This window comes from Melospiza melodia, chromosome 2 (assembly GCF_035770615.1).
Source record: "Melospiza melodia melodia isolate bMelMel2 chromosome 2, bMelMel2.pri, whole genome shotgun sequence".
In the NCBI taxonomy this organism is placed as follows: domain Eukaryota; kingdom Metazoa; phylum Chordata; class Aves; order Passeriformes; family Passerellidae; genus Melospiza; species Melospiza melodia.
Window position 1 is genome coordinate 83,510,000 of NC_086195.1, and position 17,149 is coordinate 83,527,148.

The 17,149-nt window shown below is 46.1% G+C and overlaps 2 protein-coding genes across 8 annotated transcripts in view; one reads left to right on the plus strand and one right to left on the minus strand.

The window, feature by feature from the left end:
* Positions 1-6,982, plus strand: part of MTUS2 (microtubule associated scaffold protein 2) — a 264,605-nt gene extending 257,623 nt beyond the window's left edge. For all 3 annotated transcript variants that reach the window (XM_063149100.1, XM_063149101.1, XM_063149102.1), the window contains one exon: positions 509-6,982. In XM_063149100.1, coding sequence (XP_063005170.1) covers positions 509-725 — 217 coding nt within the window. In that variant the 3' untranslated portion in view covers positions 726-6,982. The remainder of the gene's footprint in view (positions 1-508) is intronic.
* The window catches only part of SLC7A1 (solute carrier family 7 member 1), a 40,588-nt gene continuing 26,134 nt past the window's right edge, over positions 2,696-17,149 (minus strand). For 4 of the 5 annotated variants that reach the window (XM_063149104.1, XM_063149107.1, XM_063149106.1 and 1 more), the window contains 7 exons: positions 16,388-16,610; positions 15,457-15,596; positions 13,668-13,770; positions 11,752-11,963; positions 11,267-11,415; positions 8,970-9,078; positions 2,696-8,370 (listed from right to left, as the gene is read on the minus strand). In XM_063149104.1, coding sequence (XP_063005174.1) covers positions 8,261-8,370; positions 8,970-9,078; positions 11,267-11,415; positions 11,752-11,963; positions 13,668-13,770; positions 15,457-15,596; positions 16,388-16,610 — 1,046 coding nt within the window. In that variant the 3' untranslated portion in view covers positions 2,696-8,260. The remainder of the gene's footprint in view (positions 8,371-8,969; positions 9,079-11,266; positions 11,416-11,751; positions 11,964-13,667; positions 13,771-15,456; positions 15,597-16,387; positions 16,611-17,149) is intronic. The other variant, XM_063149105.1, reaches the window with a different exon arrangement.

The window sequence follows — 17,149 nt, forward strand, 5'->3', positions numbered from 1 at the left end:
GACCACCTCCCTGGTCATTACTGGGGAAGTTTATCTGGTGTTGCAGTCAGGAATAGAGGCTATTTTGGGACCAAGGAGGATGGAACTGGATAAAAACCCATAACCTCATGACCTTTTATAGAGTAGAGGGAAGCCTTGAAGCTGAGCTGTGTCCTGCATCAGGACATCAGCTGAAATTCAGAACATGGAAAAGCCAGACTGCTTTTCCTTTGCATACTGTAGCAGCAAGTTGAAGAAATCATGGATGCAACTGCTGCCAACCCTCTTTGTACCTTGACACTCCACAAGGGCAGGAAGAAAGGCTGGGGCTCATCCCACCATGGAAGCAGAATCAGACGCTAGGGGGAAGCTATGACTTGTAGAGGTGACTTTCTCACCCAGCAGTGAAGAGATCTGGGGCCAGCTGTGCCACAGCTTTGGCAGCTCAGCCCTAGGGGCAGGGGTGGCTGCATGAATGCCCCATCTTTGCCCTGGAATGCCTTACATGTTGTCCCGCTTCTCTCTCCAGGCAACTGTCAGAGGAGAATGCAAATCTTCAAGAATACGTTGAGAAAGAAGTGGAGGAGAAGAAGAAGCTCAGCAGGACTAACGAGGAGCTGCTCTGGAAGCTGCAGGAGGGAGATGCCGTGAGCCCCGTCAAGCTCCCGCCCTCACCGTCCACTCCTTTCTATCGCTGCTCATCAGGGAACTCCTCTCCAGCAAAAGTCAGAACCTTGAGGCGATGAACAGGCAGCTGTGTGCCGAACGTTCCCTGCCTTTTATGCATTTCCAGTCTGCAAAGTGTTACCATCCAAGGAAGTACTACCATCAACTGGCGCCCAGCGTTCATGGCTGCAAGCATGCTCAGTAGCTGCATAGCTTTACACTAGGCAGGGTATTCTTACAGTCCCCACACAGAAATTCTTGGTTCTGACATGTTGATTAGGGTAGCAAAAAAGATAGCCAAAACTAGAACAGCAGAAAGTTAGGATAGGAAAAGGTTTAGCTTGATGTGTGAATGTTTTAACTATGGTTAGAGCCAAAAGTTGGGAAATGCTCTATTAATGTTCATTAGAATGAACTTTTGCTGCAGTATTTCAGGTTAGTTGCAAATGGTGTGAATATTTCTGTATATGTGTCTGTGTTTATATACATGTATGTATTGTACCTTTATACCTATATATAGACGCACACACATATATATGTAGTTGCAGATGTTCTGAATTACATTTTTTATATTATTGGATACTACTAAGTGCTGATATATTTTCATTACAGTCAGCAGTTTTCTAACTCGTGCCTAAGACTTGTATCTAAACAAAATGCATTTCTGTTTAGCCTCCCAGGAATATTTATACCCAACCTAGAAGAAAGTTACACAGAAGTAGAAGCGCCTTCCAAGTGACCACCAAGTGGTACTCTATGTAACATGAACACCAGCGAATTTGAAATTCTAAGACAGTACTGCCTTCAAAACCATCACCTTTGCATTGAACACCAGAAAAGATACGCATACCATCCACTACTTTTTAACTCTTAGCATTGATATTCTAAGTGGAGATAGGCTAGAGATGAGAAAACTGAGTTTTAGCAAATTTGGTAGAGGTTACTGGTTCAAATGGTTCAGTTTTAGTGTCTTTATTTCAATCCTAGTCAGATCTTATCTTGTTTAACCTTGTCGTGGTTAGGATGCAATCAAAATCTCTGGCTGTAGATTTCTGTCCATTTTGTTTTATTTCAAGCCCCAGAAGCAAGAAGGAAAAAATAAGTTGCATATCTTTGCTGGAGGAGAGGTTTCCAATGGTAAGATGAGATACTGGACATCTGCTAGGGCTCTAGCTTCCTTACACTGCAAATGCCAAACAGAGCATAGACAAGTTCATAGGTGCAGATGAAGTCAGAATTTCATTCCTTCCACATATCTGCATTATTTCACATTGCTACAGCTTACCCAGAGTTACAGAGCACTTTGAAGATTCATGGAAATGAGTGGCTAAACTACCTTTAACTTTCCCATCTAGAAGCAAAAATGTTCACCCAGGCTTGGGGTGACTTCCCACCTGAGGGGACGGTGAGGCCGAGGAGTAGTTGGGGTCAGACTGTCTGCAGGGCCCTCATGGGCATGGCTAACAAGATAAAAATATCCCTGAGCATAATTTACGAAACAAAGAGATCTGTGGGATGCTTTTCTACCCAGCTTAGGGCAAAGATCCTGCATGCAGGCTGCTCTGTGCACTGGGGCCAAAGTTAGCAGGGCGACAGTACCTGGAGGGAATCCCTGAGGTGCAGGACGGCTGCAGGGAGGGTGGCTTCCTCACCCAGGTGTGGGGTGGCACCAGCAGGCCCTGCACCCACAGGGGTGGCACTGCACAGCCCTGCCATCCTGCCAGAGTGGGAGCTGTGCTTCAGCTTTCCTGGGAAATACTCAGGATTCACAGACTGCAACTTAGATACAGCTTCAACCACCATCAAAGCACCTGTGGCCTGTTCCACAGTGTTAAAAAGAAAGATGATTTTTTTTTTCTCCTTTTTTAGAGACATTTATTTTTGTAGCAGCTTTTGCATGGTACTGTGATACTGAGTAAATTGAGCATCTTCTTAGAATAGATCATGCCACACCAGCTACTACTGTTGAAATGCATTGCTAGATTTTAGTGTGTCCAGCAAGTACAACCTGAAAGATAGATACCTAGCACGCACATGCACACACAGCCTCTTCTTGCCAAATACGACTTTAATAATTTTGATATTTGCTAATGGCACAACTATTTGCAACACCTACAGCATTGTCATCTTTCATTCCACCAATAGAATTCTGAGACAGTGAGGTCACAGGCTCAGAGGGTGATTTGGGTTAGAAGGGAACTTTAAGACTATCCAGTCCAGCCCCCACTGCCATGGGCAGGGACACTTTCCACTAGACCAGGTTGCTCAGAGCTTCATCCAGCCTGGCCTAGAATGGGGTATCCACAATTTCTCTGGGCAACCTATTCCTACCACTCTCATTGTAAAAATTCTTTTTCTTATGTCCAATCTAAACCTGTCCTCTTCCAGTTTAAAACTGTTGTCCCTTCCATCACTACAGGCCCTGCTAAAAAGTCTCTCTCCATTTTTCCTATAGGCCCCCTTAAGTTTCTGGAAGGCTGCGAAAATATCTCCCCCAAGTCTTCTCTTCTCCAGGCTGAACAACTCTAACTGTCTCAGCCTGTCTCCATAGAAGAGGTGCTCCAGCCTTTTAAGATCTTTGTGGCACTCCTCTTAGACCCACTCCAAGATGCCCATGTCCTTCTTATCCCCAGAGCTGGATGCAGCAATCCAGGCTGGGTCTCACAAGAGCAGAAGGGCAGAATCCCCCCCTTGCCCTGTGGGCCACGCTGTTTTGGATGCAGCCCAGGATACAAGTGACTTTCTGGGCCTTGAGCACCAACTGTTGGTCCATGTCCAGCCTCCCATCCAGCAGTATTCCCAAGTCCTTCTCAGCAAGGCCGTTTTTAATCCCTTTATCCCCCAGCCTGTATCTATACCAAGGGTTGCCCCGGCCTAGGTGCAGGACCTTGCTCTTGGCCTTGTTGAACTTCATGATGTTCACATGGCCCCACCTCTCAAGCCTATCCAGATCCACCTGTATGGCATTCCCGCCTTCCAGTGTTCCAACTGAACCACTCACCTTGGTGTCAATCCACAGATCAGGTGGATGCACCTGATCCCACTGAGTCATTTACGCTATTACACAGTAATATCTTAAATATCGGACCCCAGAGGGGCACCACTTCTCACTGATGGCCCTTTGGACATTGAGCTGCTCCGGATGCAACCATCCAGCCAATTCCATTGCCAGCTGCCATCCATCAAAGCTGCATCTCCCCAGTTTAGGATGCTGTGTGGGGCTATGTCAAAGGCCCTGCAGAGTCCAGGTAAATGACATCAGTTGCTCATCCCTCACTCACTGACACAGGCACACCATGGTAGAGAGCCATCAGATTAGTCAGAGTGGATTGTTGGTAGTTTCTAGGATCCTCCTTTTTGCCCTTTGTGAAAATGGTTGAGATGAAACAACTGGAGTTGTTATTGATGCTACTCAAAACTTTAAATGCACTAAAGCATATTATTGGCCCAGGACAGGCTGGCTGAATCTGTTGTAATTTATTAATCTTTCCCCTTTATACCTGGTACTTTCCTTATCACTTTGTTGGTTTAAAATCATATTCAAGAGATGCTTCCAGCAGTGAATTGGGACTGGGGCTTTTATGGTGGGAAAACTGGGACTGAACCCAGCTCCATCATCATTTGTTATCATTGCCAATCCCTTTCCCATCTAATTTTTGCCTCCCAATCCTGCCTCTCACTGGATTCTTCCTTGGCACACCCTCTGGGGCATGCCCAATCACTAACAAAACTGTAGGAAGTTCTGCCTAACCAGAGGGACCCAGCAAACTGTCCCTGTGGGGAGTGTGAAGAGTGGCTCCTTCTGGTGCAAGCCCAGAAAAAGACTTCTTTCCCCAAAAGAGGTTATACCTTTTTATACTTTTCCTCTGTCCTTTCTTTGCCTCTGCATGCTGAACTAGGTGCAGAAGAAAAGCTCAGGTCACTCAGACAGTGGGAGGAAGGGAGCAGCCCCTGAATGGGGCAGCCATTCCCAGGGAATGAAGATCCCCGGATGCAGGGCCAAGCTGGGGAGGGGAAGTGTTTGCTTCTGCAAAGCTGGAAACTTCCCAAATGCCATAGCCACTGTGGGGACTTTGCTATTTGGAAATAGGATGGCCTTTGGAAGCAGAGGGAATGTAGCCAACACTAAGCAGAAAGAGTTTCATCATCTCTGTCTTTAAGGAAGCTGTTTATTTCATTAATCTTTACTCAATGCAGAAGGGTGTAGCAGCAATAAAACCAGCCCACAGCTGCTCCCAGGGGATTCCAGAGATGGGCACTGGGAGCAGGTATCAGCCATGGGATGCCAGGAGAGCCAGCAGCAAGTGGGGCATGGAAAACTCCTTTATATTGTGGGAAGGTACCATTTGTCCCTCCTGGGACTGCACCTCCAGTGACTGCTGGCACAGACGGGTTGACTCAATGCACAGCAGCAAAGGCTTGTGGTGGTGGCAGGTGGGGGAAGGAAAGGAAAAACTATCAAGTGCAAAATCAGGTATTTTGTCTCTGCACTGATGGTGGTTGTGTCCCATGGACACTCTGAGGAGCCTCTGTACAGTTTCCCATGCAGCAGGAGTTCTGTGGTCCCGTTTATTATGTGGCTAATGATTACAGGAAGAGTTTGTATTATTTCAATTATGATGTACAGATAAGTGTAATATATTCCTGATAATAAATCCGTGCGCCAGTGCACCTGTGGGCTGACGGATCCAAACCAGCATGTCCTGCCGTGTTTTCTGTGCACACGGGAACTGGGATGAACGGGAAACAAAGCAAAAGCCCATCAGAGGCTTACCCCATTAAGGTAAAGACAGAAGCTAGTCATCAGCTTCCTGGCAGCAGGGCTGGTCAGCTGCCTTACCTGAGTGCCTCACATGCTAGGAGTTTCCATGGACTCATTTTCTAGGATGCTTCCAGTATGACTGGGGCTGCCAGAACAGTGATTGTGGTCTGCAGTGTTTCCAATGAAGTGTCATGCTGCAGAACACGGTAACAGGAACATTTCTGCCAGTGGTTCAGGCTCATCAGCAAACACCTGAACTCCCCAATGTTCCAGTTCACTCAGTTTCAACATCCCACATCCTGCCTCCTTCACCCTGCCCTCCTGCTGAGAGCCACAGAGCTGCTCAGGCTTTGCCACAAGGATTAAAAAGGGACCAGGTCATACCCCACCTCGGGAATGTGCCTGACAACATGCACCTGAAATATTTTTCACCAGGCCCTTGGCTTGCTCAGTGCAGATGAAGCTTTGGTAAGGACACAAGCTTCATGTTTTCACTGAACAGAAGCTGGCAGCCAGGTAGGAAAAACATCCTTATATTTTTAGTACAATACAAAACTTTGATCCTGTCTGAGTTATCATTTTGTTGCCCTCCCACCACATTTTCAGTGCCTTTTGGAAGGCTGTGGAGTGTGTTGAGCTTGCCTGTGTTTAAACAAAACAGACTTCAACTTAGTGGCTTTTAATTTCTATATTAATCTCTCCCTGCTTGAGTAAGACTTTGTATATGCACAAGGAGCAAAGCCTTGGCAGATGGTCAAGACCCAGTGACTGGAGCAGAACCCCAACTTCATTCTGTGGGGGAAGCTGCACTCATAACACACCCTGAAGTCCACCTAGGAGGCAATGAACACATTGCCTTCACTTCCTCAAATTGCAATTCTGTCAAGAAAAGCCTCCCAATGTACTAGAATTAAAAGATGAAAACACTTCAATGGGCAGAAAGGCTATAAAGTCTCTTGGAAACATGAGAAATGGTCCACAATCCAGCCATGAAATCCAGATGGTCTGATTCCCTTTTCTGCTGCATCAGATGCCTGGTGAGATCCTGGGCAAGTCATGCAGGGGTCTGTCTGTTCAGTTCTCCAACTCAATGACAGGTGCAAGAGCCCGTTGCTTCATCAGCAAGAGCCATGCTGACAAACCAAATAAGATTGTCCAGTGTTCAGAGGCAGTAGTATGAAGGACACCTAGGAAAGCATCCACTCACATTGGAAAGGGGATTTCTGCAGTATCTATGTGGGATACTCCAACCCAGAAGTGTTTGAGAGCAGGATGGACAGGGCTTTTAGCAACCTGATTTAATTAAAGATGTCCCTGCTGATGTCAGGTAAGCTGGACCAGATGATCTTCAAAGGTCCCTTTCCAACCCAACTGTTCCACAATTCTATGATTTGTTTTTCAGTACAAGCTGAAGCATTAATTTAGATCAGTGGCATTACTTGGGCATGGCTCACCTTAATAAGCCTTTTTAGAGTAGTGGATTAATTAATTTGGCTAGGGAAAGCTATTAGAGAGAATTAAAACCAAAAAAAAAAAAAAAAAACATCTTACAGCCAAAACCAAGGCATTGCCAATCGAATACAGACCCTGATCTCAACTCCAAATTTCCCACCTTTCACTACAGATAGGCTCTGGAGACAATCTCAGCCCCAAAGGGAAAGCTCCCCTCAGCAAGTCAGATCCTAGAGCCTTAGTGGTGTTTTCTGGCTTGCACATTCTGACAGGACTGAAAAATCCCTGCACACCCCCACAGCCTCCCCTGGGCAGGTGGCTGACACCAGGCATTGTTCACATCACTTTGTGCCTCTGAGGATTCTCCTGTGCTTCCCCTCCCAGGGCAGGAATGTGCTCCAGCCACCAATGCCAAACCAAAGTTGCTAATGCCAGGCAGCCAGCACAGAAGACTGATGTGGGGGGAGAAACATAGGGCTGCACTTGCTGTCAGAGCTAGCTCGGTTCTGCTGGCCACCCCCACCACTACAGCCACATCACTGGTGGTTTCTGAGGCAAAGAGGCAGGACTGCTCTTTGGAGACACCCCTTGTTTTCAAGCCTTTGCAGTACTTGCACCATGTGGTTTCCTGACTAAAGCTGGCAATCCCTCTGTGGAGTGTACAGCTGGGAGAAACACCTGCTGGTGTGAGCTGTGCGCTGCTGAACGATCGCTCACCTGACAATCAGCAACCACAAACCTTCCCAACATTTCACAGCAGTGACATGCCTTAAAGCATGTGAGCATGTAGCTAAAAAACTCAGTTAAATAAAAATAAAAAAAAGGTTAAGACCTGATATTTTAAAGAATGCAAATCTTGCAGGTGCTTTGTTGACCTGGGGAAATCTAGTGACTGGGGAGAATCTTTTTTTTTGTATGTGTGCATACACAGAGGGTACAGCTCACCTAGGGTGAAGGATGGACCCTGGTCTATGCCTGATAGTAGCACTGCAAAACCTGCTCCATGTAAAACTGAGTAGAATATCTGTTGGGAGGAATTCCTGGGGCTACTGAAAGAAGGACATTTGTGAGGCCTGGTTTCATAGCAGCAGTTGCACACAGAAGCAGCTCTCTTTCTACACACTGGGGAAAAAAAACAAAACCGGAGAGAGAGAGAGAGGGAAGTGCCCAGATGAGCCGCCAGTGCTGCTGGGAATATGCCAGAGTTGTGTCTTTTCATCTTGTGGTCCCTTTTAACTGTGCTGCTAAACAAACTGCAAGCTGCAGTAACCAAGTGGGGGAGGCCTGCATTCTGCTTCCTTACTTCTGCGTAACTGATTACAGGTGTAATCTGGTTCAGGATCCCCACCACAAAGTTTCTTTCACTGCAGCCATTCTTTCAGTCGCCCGTAAGCCAAACAGTCATTTACAGCTGTCTGAGCCAGTGTCTGTGTTTCTCTCCGCTTCTGCTGAGGCTGCGTAGCTGGCTTCCACACTGTGCCATATTCCATAGGTAAAGTAGATGATAAAGCCTGTGGAAGCCAAGGGAGAGGGCACTGTTAGCTCTGAAAAGAAATAGAAACCTCTACTCACAGCCACTGACACAAGTTTCACCAGTCTAAGTCCAGCCATCCTCATGGTTAGCTTCTAGCAGACAGCCACATCTTCTTTAGGGAAAAAAGCCATTAACACAGGCAGGCACCAGTCTTTAAAAGTCAATCTATCCCAGCCCCAAACAGGATCCTGATTTGAGCACCTCAGACAATTCAGCCCTATCTAAGTGGCTGCTGGGAGCATCCTGGGATGCAGCTCAGCTTGTTCAGCTCCAGAAGCACAAGCTCCACCACCTGGACAGCAGTGCAAGGCTGGCCAACAAGGAATGCTCTGTGGTTTCTTGTTGGCAACAAGACCCATAAGATGGTTCATGGGTTGTTGTTTTGTCCACACAAAGGCTTCAAGACCCTTGAATTTGAAACAAAGCTTGTTACATGCTGACTAAAGGGCTTCAGTCAAGTCACCAGGGTTGCCCAAGGATGGCCAGAGTGCAGAATCCCTCCCTGGAATGCTATAATAAATTTATGGTGAACAGAATCTAGTAACTCTGAACATAGCATTTTTCACTTAAACTCACCTAGGAGCATCCAGATTGCAAACCGAATCCACGTGCCTGCGTCTAGCTGCATCATGAGGTAAACATTGACAAAAATACTCCCAGCAGGAAGGAAGGGCAAAAAAGGTACCTGAGGAAGAACAAGGGATATGTTACATCTACAAGCATGGTTAACAAGCAGCAACGAACATCACATCCCTTGTAAATGGGAAGTGATGGCTGTTACCAACTCTTCAGCTGCCAGATGTGAGAAAAGACAAGGTTAAACCCAAAGGGACATCAGTCCAACACAGGAGGGGCATGTGAACGATGCTATTCATCTGTTTTAAAAGCCTGTTTTGTGGTCCAGAAGGAGGTAAGAGGCAAATTTTAGTGGCAATACTAAATACTTGTTGGGCAAAGGAGAGAAGAGTAAAAACCAAGGACTGTGTCATGACAAGCACCTACTGAAGACCAAGAGATGAAGGTAAGGGGAATGTCAGAGGAGGGACCTGAGGAACTTCATCCATCAGGTACCAAGGCAATGAAGCAATAGAGAGCAAATTATCCCAAAGCAAGGAAAACCAGCAAATACTGCAAGAGATGACTATACCAGTACCAAGAATGTCTTAGTGGTCTGACAATCAAAGAAGAATGAGACAGCAAAGCCAAAATGCAAAAAAAAGAATACAGAAAACAGCACTGCAAATATAAAATCAAACAAGGCAAATTATACTACTAGAAAAGTTTCTGAATATGGTGGAATTAAGTGGAAAGTGAGCTTCACTCCTAAGGGAAAAAGGAGATCTACAAAAACAAACCGGCAGAGATGTGGGCCTTTCTTAATTTAAGCTTTGTCAAAAAAATTTATGCAAAGTAGCTGCTCACATCATTAGAGAGGGGGGTAGGTACACAAATTAGAAAAGAGAAAAAGAATATTTTTCTAAAGCTATTTTTCTAAGGCTTTGTCAAGTAATTAGAGACATAAAATTTCCCTAGGTGGGTGAGCTATGTACCCAGAGATTGCAGAAGTGATCTCTGAACTATTAAATCAGCAACTCTGAGAGCTCTTGGTAGACTGGTAAAGTGTCTTAAGACTGGGGAAGAGAGAAAAATTACCTGTTAAAAAATACAGAAAAACAACTGGGAAACAAACAGGTCAGCCTTGGATTTCCAGAGTGATTTTGGAGAAAAATCACCATCAGGTTGTAAATGCCCAGAGAACAGCAAGGAGATAAGAAACAAGATTGTCAAGTATGGCAACAGGCTACCCAGGGAAGCAGTGCCACCATCACACCTGGAGGTGCTAAAAGACATGTAGATGTGGCACTTGGGGGCATGGTTTAGAGGTGGATTTGGCAGTGCTGGGCTAATGGTTGGACTTGATATTAAAGGTCTTTTCCAACCAAAATGATTCTATGATTACAGATTTAGCTGTGACAGGTATAATTTTCTTTTTTCTTGGACAGAGTAGTGGCTGAGGGGAAAAAACGGAGGTGAAATATCCTGAGTGAACAGGTGAAAGGTGAACAGACCTCCTCAGAAGCATGTTCAGAAAATACCATCTAGTGAGAGTGCATAACTTTTTTGCTCCTGGATACTTCTGTTTCCACCTTTGGGACCATCACCCCAAAATGAGCTGCAAACACAACCTTGGAAAACTCTGGCTGTATTAAATTACTAAAATCTGTGAATTTTCTGAAAATTTTTAATTGAAGAGCAATCAAAATGAACACAATTTAGAGCATGGAATTATAACTCAAAATTAATTTAATAAACTGCAGAGCTACCTGAAATCAATACAATAAAGCATGACTTAGGATTACGCTGGGAGAAAAAATCCATCCCAGTGTTTGTTTAATATAGAAAGGATGGTGTGCTTGGAGAGGGCAGGAAAACAACAGAGTTCCTCATACTTAAGGCTGTTTAAGAGAGAATGGTCATCTCTTAGCCTCCATGAGGACTAGGGAGGACATGAAAGTGCACTTAGAGCCTTAGATCTTTGCCAACATATTTACTTCTTATGTTCTTTCTCCTTTTGTATCCATGATCCAATGTGGCCCTTCACAATCATCCCCTTTCCTCCAGCATCTGTCTGTTCCCTATCCTATAACCATCTGCTCTCAAATGCAAGGTCCTGCCCTTCCCTTCCAGCCACACATCTGCAGCAGCTTCTGCCTTTCCAGCTTCTCCTGGATAGCAAAGCTGACATCATGCCTGTATTCTATGCACATCCATTTGGCCAGTGTCCCCCTTCTGATACAGGCCAACACATGCACTTCCTCCTCCAACCACCTCCCAGATACCTCTATCCTAGCTACATGTCCCAGGACATTCACCTTAAAGGAGAGTTTGGTTTGGCTTTCAGGCTGTTTCCGTATAATGAAGATGATAGTGACAACAAGGATGGCGGCAATAATCTGTACAGTATTTATCAGAATGTTTGGCTCAAGGGAAGTCAGGATACAGATACCCACAATAAGGAAACCTGTGAACAGACACCAAAGGTTACTGATTTTTTTTTTTTTTAGATACAGGGAAAACGCAAGAACAAACCATAAGCAGGCAAAGCAGAATCTGAAAGCTCACAAACAAAACAGCAACTCATAAAAACCTAACCATAACAGATATGCCTTTGCCACTTTACATCCCCACACACTCCATCTGTGGATTTCTTTTTAAGTCAGAAATTCAATCTTCAGTTATTTTGGCCATTACAAAAGCTCATCAAAATCACATCAAGGAGGTGAGTTTTCCCACCATGGTGAGTACAAAGTCCTACCAGCTGACTCAGTGCCCCAGAGACACACTGTCCAGCACTCACCTAAGATGAAGGTTGAGACGTTCACCACCAAACCTGAGAATTTGGAAGGATCTGACTCTGTGGAACATAGTACGGCTTTGAGAGAAAACTTCTCCTCTTCCTCTGGCAGAAACCCAGCCTGTGACTCACTGGTGCTCACAGACTCGTTGTTATCTGTCTCCTCTGTCGACCTTGCCATCTGGTATGCCAAATTAGGCTGCTCTGGCTGGTACCTAGCAAAAGGAAATGACACAAAGAGCCTGTTAGTTTGGCTTTTAAATGAGTGATACCCTCACACAGATAGTCATGGCTACACGCCAGACCTTTACAGCACCAGAATAGGCCCACGTCACTTCTATACCCTTCTGCTTCAAGGGGAAAGTTGAGGAATGATGTCATCATGATGTAAGCAAGTACGACCAGCTCTTATCCCCTACAGTGTGGCTGTAACGTAAGTGCTCTAAAGCAACAATGCTCTTTTTCATGAGCCCTGTCATCCATATCACCAGTGACATGGGAGTCACAGGAGAAGGAAACAGCAGAGGGACAGACTGATGCTCATAGCCAGGGCCATTGTGTCATCTGTGGCAGTTCAGCTCTTGCATTTTGGCACAGAGGTGGCTGAGCTAACAGCTCTGCAGCTGTCACACCCTGCAGCAGCATTACTGCTGCCCCATACCCCTCCACCCCAGACTCTTCTGCCAGCTTGTCTGCTACCACATAAGGAAGGAAGAACTGAAGCAAGAATGGTTGTTGCTGTGGACACCACATTCAACAAGGCTGTGACACACAACCATGTGGAACCATAAATAAAAAACACTCTTCGAGCCTCAGCTCTCTGTTACAGAAGTTTTGGCAAGTTACTCAGCCACAAGTCTGACTAAAGGACTGGGCCACTTTGAAAGTCACCTTAAAACTGTTCCTGTGGGGATGTGTTCACAATGAGGCATTTGTTAAACACTAAACTTGTGAAATGCAGTGAAATCCTTGGGTGCAGCCACAGCAAGCAACTAGTGGCAGGATCTTACAGCTTTGGAAGCAATTCAGCTGCTACATCATTAAGCAGTCAAGAGGCAGACAAATCCGCTGCCAAGGTCACTACAAAACAGGCTGTTGCCTCTGCCAACCCATGATGGGGGAAATGTCATGCAATAGGTACAGCAGCTTGCAAAAACAAATTAAAAAGCCATTTCTAGCTCTGAGGAAAAGAGTAGGCTGGGAAATCAGGAAACTTAAGACGGATAAGGTAAATCGGCAAGAATTTTCAAGGGGCGGGGAGCAGAGCACAATCACAAAGCAATGGTACCACAGAACAGCACTGGCCCTTCACCTGCTGCAAGACTGTTCTCAGTTCAGTGCAATTGCTGTGAGAGCCTCCATCTGATTCTGAGTAAGTCATTCTATACAAAGGTACTTTTTAGTAACATGATCTTCAGATATTTTTTTCATTAATCGAGTGCCCTTGTCTGTAAGGTGCCAAGCACTGAAGATTTTTAGCTTAGGTTTGGGAAGCTGTGGGAGCTCAGCACTTCTCAAAGACACACTGATCCTGCAAACACATGCTCAGTTCTTTTCCTGCTACTAGACTTCATCTCAAATCTCCTTTTCAAAGGAGGACAACCTGAAATGGTATCCCCACTGGGCACAAGAGTGGGGACAAGGCAGGCATCCAGGATCACACATCTTTCCTCCCTACCCCTTGGCGTATCTCCTGGAGCATTTTGAGTTGACCACAGCAGGACTGGCATGGAACAGGGGTTAACCAAGTTCAGAGGACCTCCCTGTCGATCCAACTAACACAATCCCCCCATGAAATTAAAGAAACAAGCTCTTCACATGCCTGTAGCTGGAGATGTGCCCATAGAAACTATGAGGGCATCTGACTGTTGTGTGGAATTCTCTCTGTGCCAGAAGAGACAAAGCTTCTACATTCTTACCTCAATACCAACACACAAGCTGCTACCAAGGAGTAAGCCAGGAGGGTCCCGATGGACATGAGGTCCACAAGATCTTTCAAGTCAAAGAGAAAGGCCATAACAGCTGTAGGAGGAGAGGAAGGTAAGAGAGAAGAAAAATCAGCAATATGGCAGAACATGCACATCTCAGCAGTGTTAATAACAATGCAGCACACATGTGACTTGCTCAGGACTTGGTAGGGGAGCTTAAGATGTCCCAAGAGAAGGAGAGGCAGGCCTTGGTGCATGAATACCCTAAGACTCCACAGGCTGTCCCAGCCTCAGTAGCTGAAACAACAGGAAATGCTTACTACAGTGAATTCCAGCCTGTTTGTCTCACACAGCTATGTTCACCCAACTACCAACAAAAAGCAGGGGTTTAAGCCACAACCTCATTGTTAGTCCCCAAGTGCAGCTGCAGCACTCCTAAAGTCACAATTATCTCCTGGAAGTAGCCAGAGGGAACAGAGGATGGGCATCACCTTGCCCTGGTGTCTCAGCTTAGCTGGGTTGCAATCAGGCTTCTGCATGCAGTGGGACCAAGCATCAAAGAGGGCATCATGAAGTAGCAGGTGTCATCACATTTCCAGGACTTCCAGAAGAAGGCTGCCATTCCTTAGGGATTACCCTGCTTATACAGTCTCACTAGGTAACCCTGATTGTACAGGAATTTGTATAGGGCTTTCAGAAGACAAATAAGTGGATAAAAGACACACAGTCAGACATCAGGTGGCACCAACAGCCATATGAGAGTGTAGGGACCTCAGAGCCAAGCCTGGCCCCACTCAGCCTTAATGTACAACCTGGAGCCCAATAGCCAGCCCAACCTTGAAATTCAGCTGGCAAATGTTGTCCCTGCAGCTTTGTGTGGGTTTTGGTCATAGGCACTATGGACCATTTGGATGAGACCACAAAGTTGTTTGTTTTTTTTTAACTTTATATTGCTCTTTTTCCTACCTCACTATGGTCTGGACCCCAGAACATCTGAAGAGGAAGGTGTGGGAGAAGGAAGCTGTGAGGAGGCTCTGAGAGTCCCAGCAGCAGGAGCTGAGCCCCTTCACAGGAGATAAGAGCCCAGGGCAGCAGTCTGGCACAACTCCCCACCAAAGGTGGCACAGTTTTGTACCCACAGCTTATGCTACACTTGCAGCAGAAGGTAAAGAGAAAGCAGCAAGGCTGCTCTCCTCTTTGCCAGGCATCGTGAGGAAGGGGGTGGCTGCAAGAACAGGGTAAGCTGCTCATCCTTGCTGTCCAGGAGGTTTAATTCCTGTATTTCTGGCAGGCCAGGAGAAGGAAGGGGAGAACAGGATGGCTGCCAGCTGTGACTAACTGATTAACAAATGCCAGTGCCACAGGGGCCATCTGCTTGTCTCCGGCTGCTCTGGCATCTTCTGCAGAGCTGCTACCCACAGGAAGAGCAGTGTCTCCAGCCGAGTCAGGCCAGCAGCCACAAGGATGCTGGGGCACCACTGGCTCCTACCTTGCAGGGTGTTAATTACTTTCAAGGCTGGCTGAGCAGATAAAGGTAGTTCCTGGCAGGAGACAGGACTGTAAGCAATGAGCTCTGAGAAAGAGGGACAGGCACACAGCAAGCTTCTCATGCTCACGCAGACTCCCCAGGGCATGCCCTGGAAATCCAGGACACCCTCTGGGATGCTGTATTCTGCAATATATCCAATTAGTAAGTGGGCTAGAGTCAGGCGGACTTATCTGCCCTGAAGATGAGCTTATGTCTCCTATCCACACATTTGTGCAAGTCTTTGGATCCTACCTGCAGTAGCTCCTGAGGTCACCGTTGCAATTAAGGGAGTTTTTCTCTTCTCGTTGACTTTAGCCAAAAATTTGAAGAGAAGTCCATCTTCTGCCATAGCATAAATTATTCGAGGCATCGGAAACATGGAGCCAAGGAGACTACGGACACAGGAAGGAGAAATAATCTACTTATGTCATCTCCTGCTGAGCACAGGCACACAAGTGAAAGCAAGTTTTCACACAAGTGAAAGAAAGTGTAACTATAGAACAGGTGGCATTAATTCCCTTCAGCTTCTCCTTCAAGGGCTCCCTCTGAATACCCATAGCTGGTAACTGAGTTCAGCTCTATGATTTTGGATAGCTAAACTTAGCCATGGGGCATAAAACCAGCCTGACTTTCAGGTCGTAAAAGAGCTGTAACTTCTGTGAGCCTCTGTGAGATGCTCACCTAATTGAGTATGTCTAAGTTGATCTGAAATAGGCCTTCTAAGTTCAAGAGGTGAAAAGTTCTGCCTCCAGCCTGCCCTGCCTCCCATCTAGATGGCTGTCCTGCAGGTAACCTGCAGACAGATGGCCCTGGATATGGTAAGCCCCATGTGCTCCTGAAGATGCACCCTGCACCACCTGACACAAGTCTGCTCTCCACCCAGCAGGCCAGGATGTCTTGCACCCAAACTGTGCCTGCATTGCATAGCTGCCTCCATGACTTAGTCATTCAATCCAGATTTATATTCCTGAGATGCACCTGCTGGTTCTTCTGCTAAGATGGGACTTTCTGAAGTGATACTGGTCACCTGCTTCTCTGGTACCTACCACAGGGTGGGATCCTGGTCCTTTTGAGGTCAGCAGCCCTGAATTTCATCCCTGGTTTCCACTCCATTTCTTAAAGGAGATGGAGGTACATGAGAGATGTACCTTCAGAGATGCAAAAATGAAGAGCAGTGTCTTACCTTGTAGAAAGTGCACACAAGGAACCGACAGCCACTGCATAATTGGCTCCATCCCAATCCACATATTTAAAGGCATTGGGTAAAGGGCTATTGGTATCCAGCAGGTAGTAAGGCATCATGAGCGTCAGGGCAGCCGACACGCCAAAATAAGCCACAAAGCAGATGAGAAGAGATGCCACAATGCCAATAGGAATGGCCTTCTGAGGGTTTTTTACCTCCTCACCTAGAAGAAAGAAATTTAACTATCAGCTAAAGGACAAGCAAGACCTTTATCTCAGCCTAGGGCAGGTGTGCTGGCGAGGGCTTTCAAAGGTTTCATGGGTACAGAGGTGCTCTTTGGCCATAATGCTGTTGATGGCCTGGCTCCATCCACTTGGGTTATCACAGCCTGTTTGCTCCCATTTCTGCTGCTCCTGTCACTTCTGACACACATTTGTGGAAGCCTTGTAAACTCAGGCACAGAAACAATCTGGATTAAAATAGTGCTTTGCCCAAAACAGATCATCCTTCTATCCTACTGATGCTGCAGACCCAAGAAGAGTTCAATGATCACAGATGATGGAACAAGAAATTATTCTGCAGTTGTAGGGAAAATCCATGGATGTCCATTTTAGTAACATCTCTACCAGAACTAATACACCAGGATCATGGCACCATAGGTGCCCATTTCTGGACTGAAAAGTCATATGGCTCTTTGAACACGCCTCGTAACAGAAGGACCTCCTCTAGTTTTTATGGAAAATTTTCAACAACCAAGTAGGA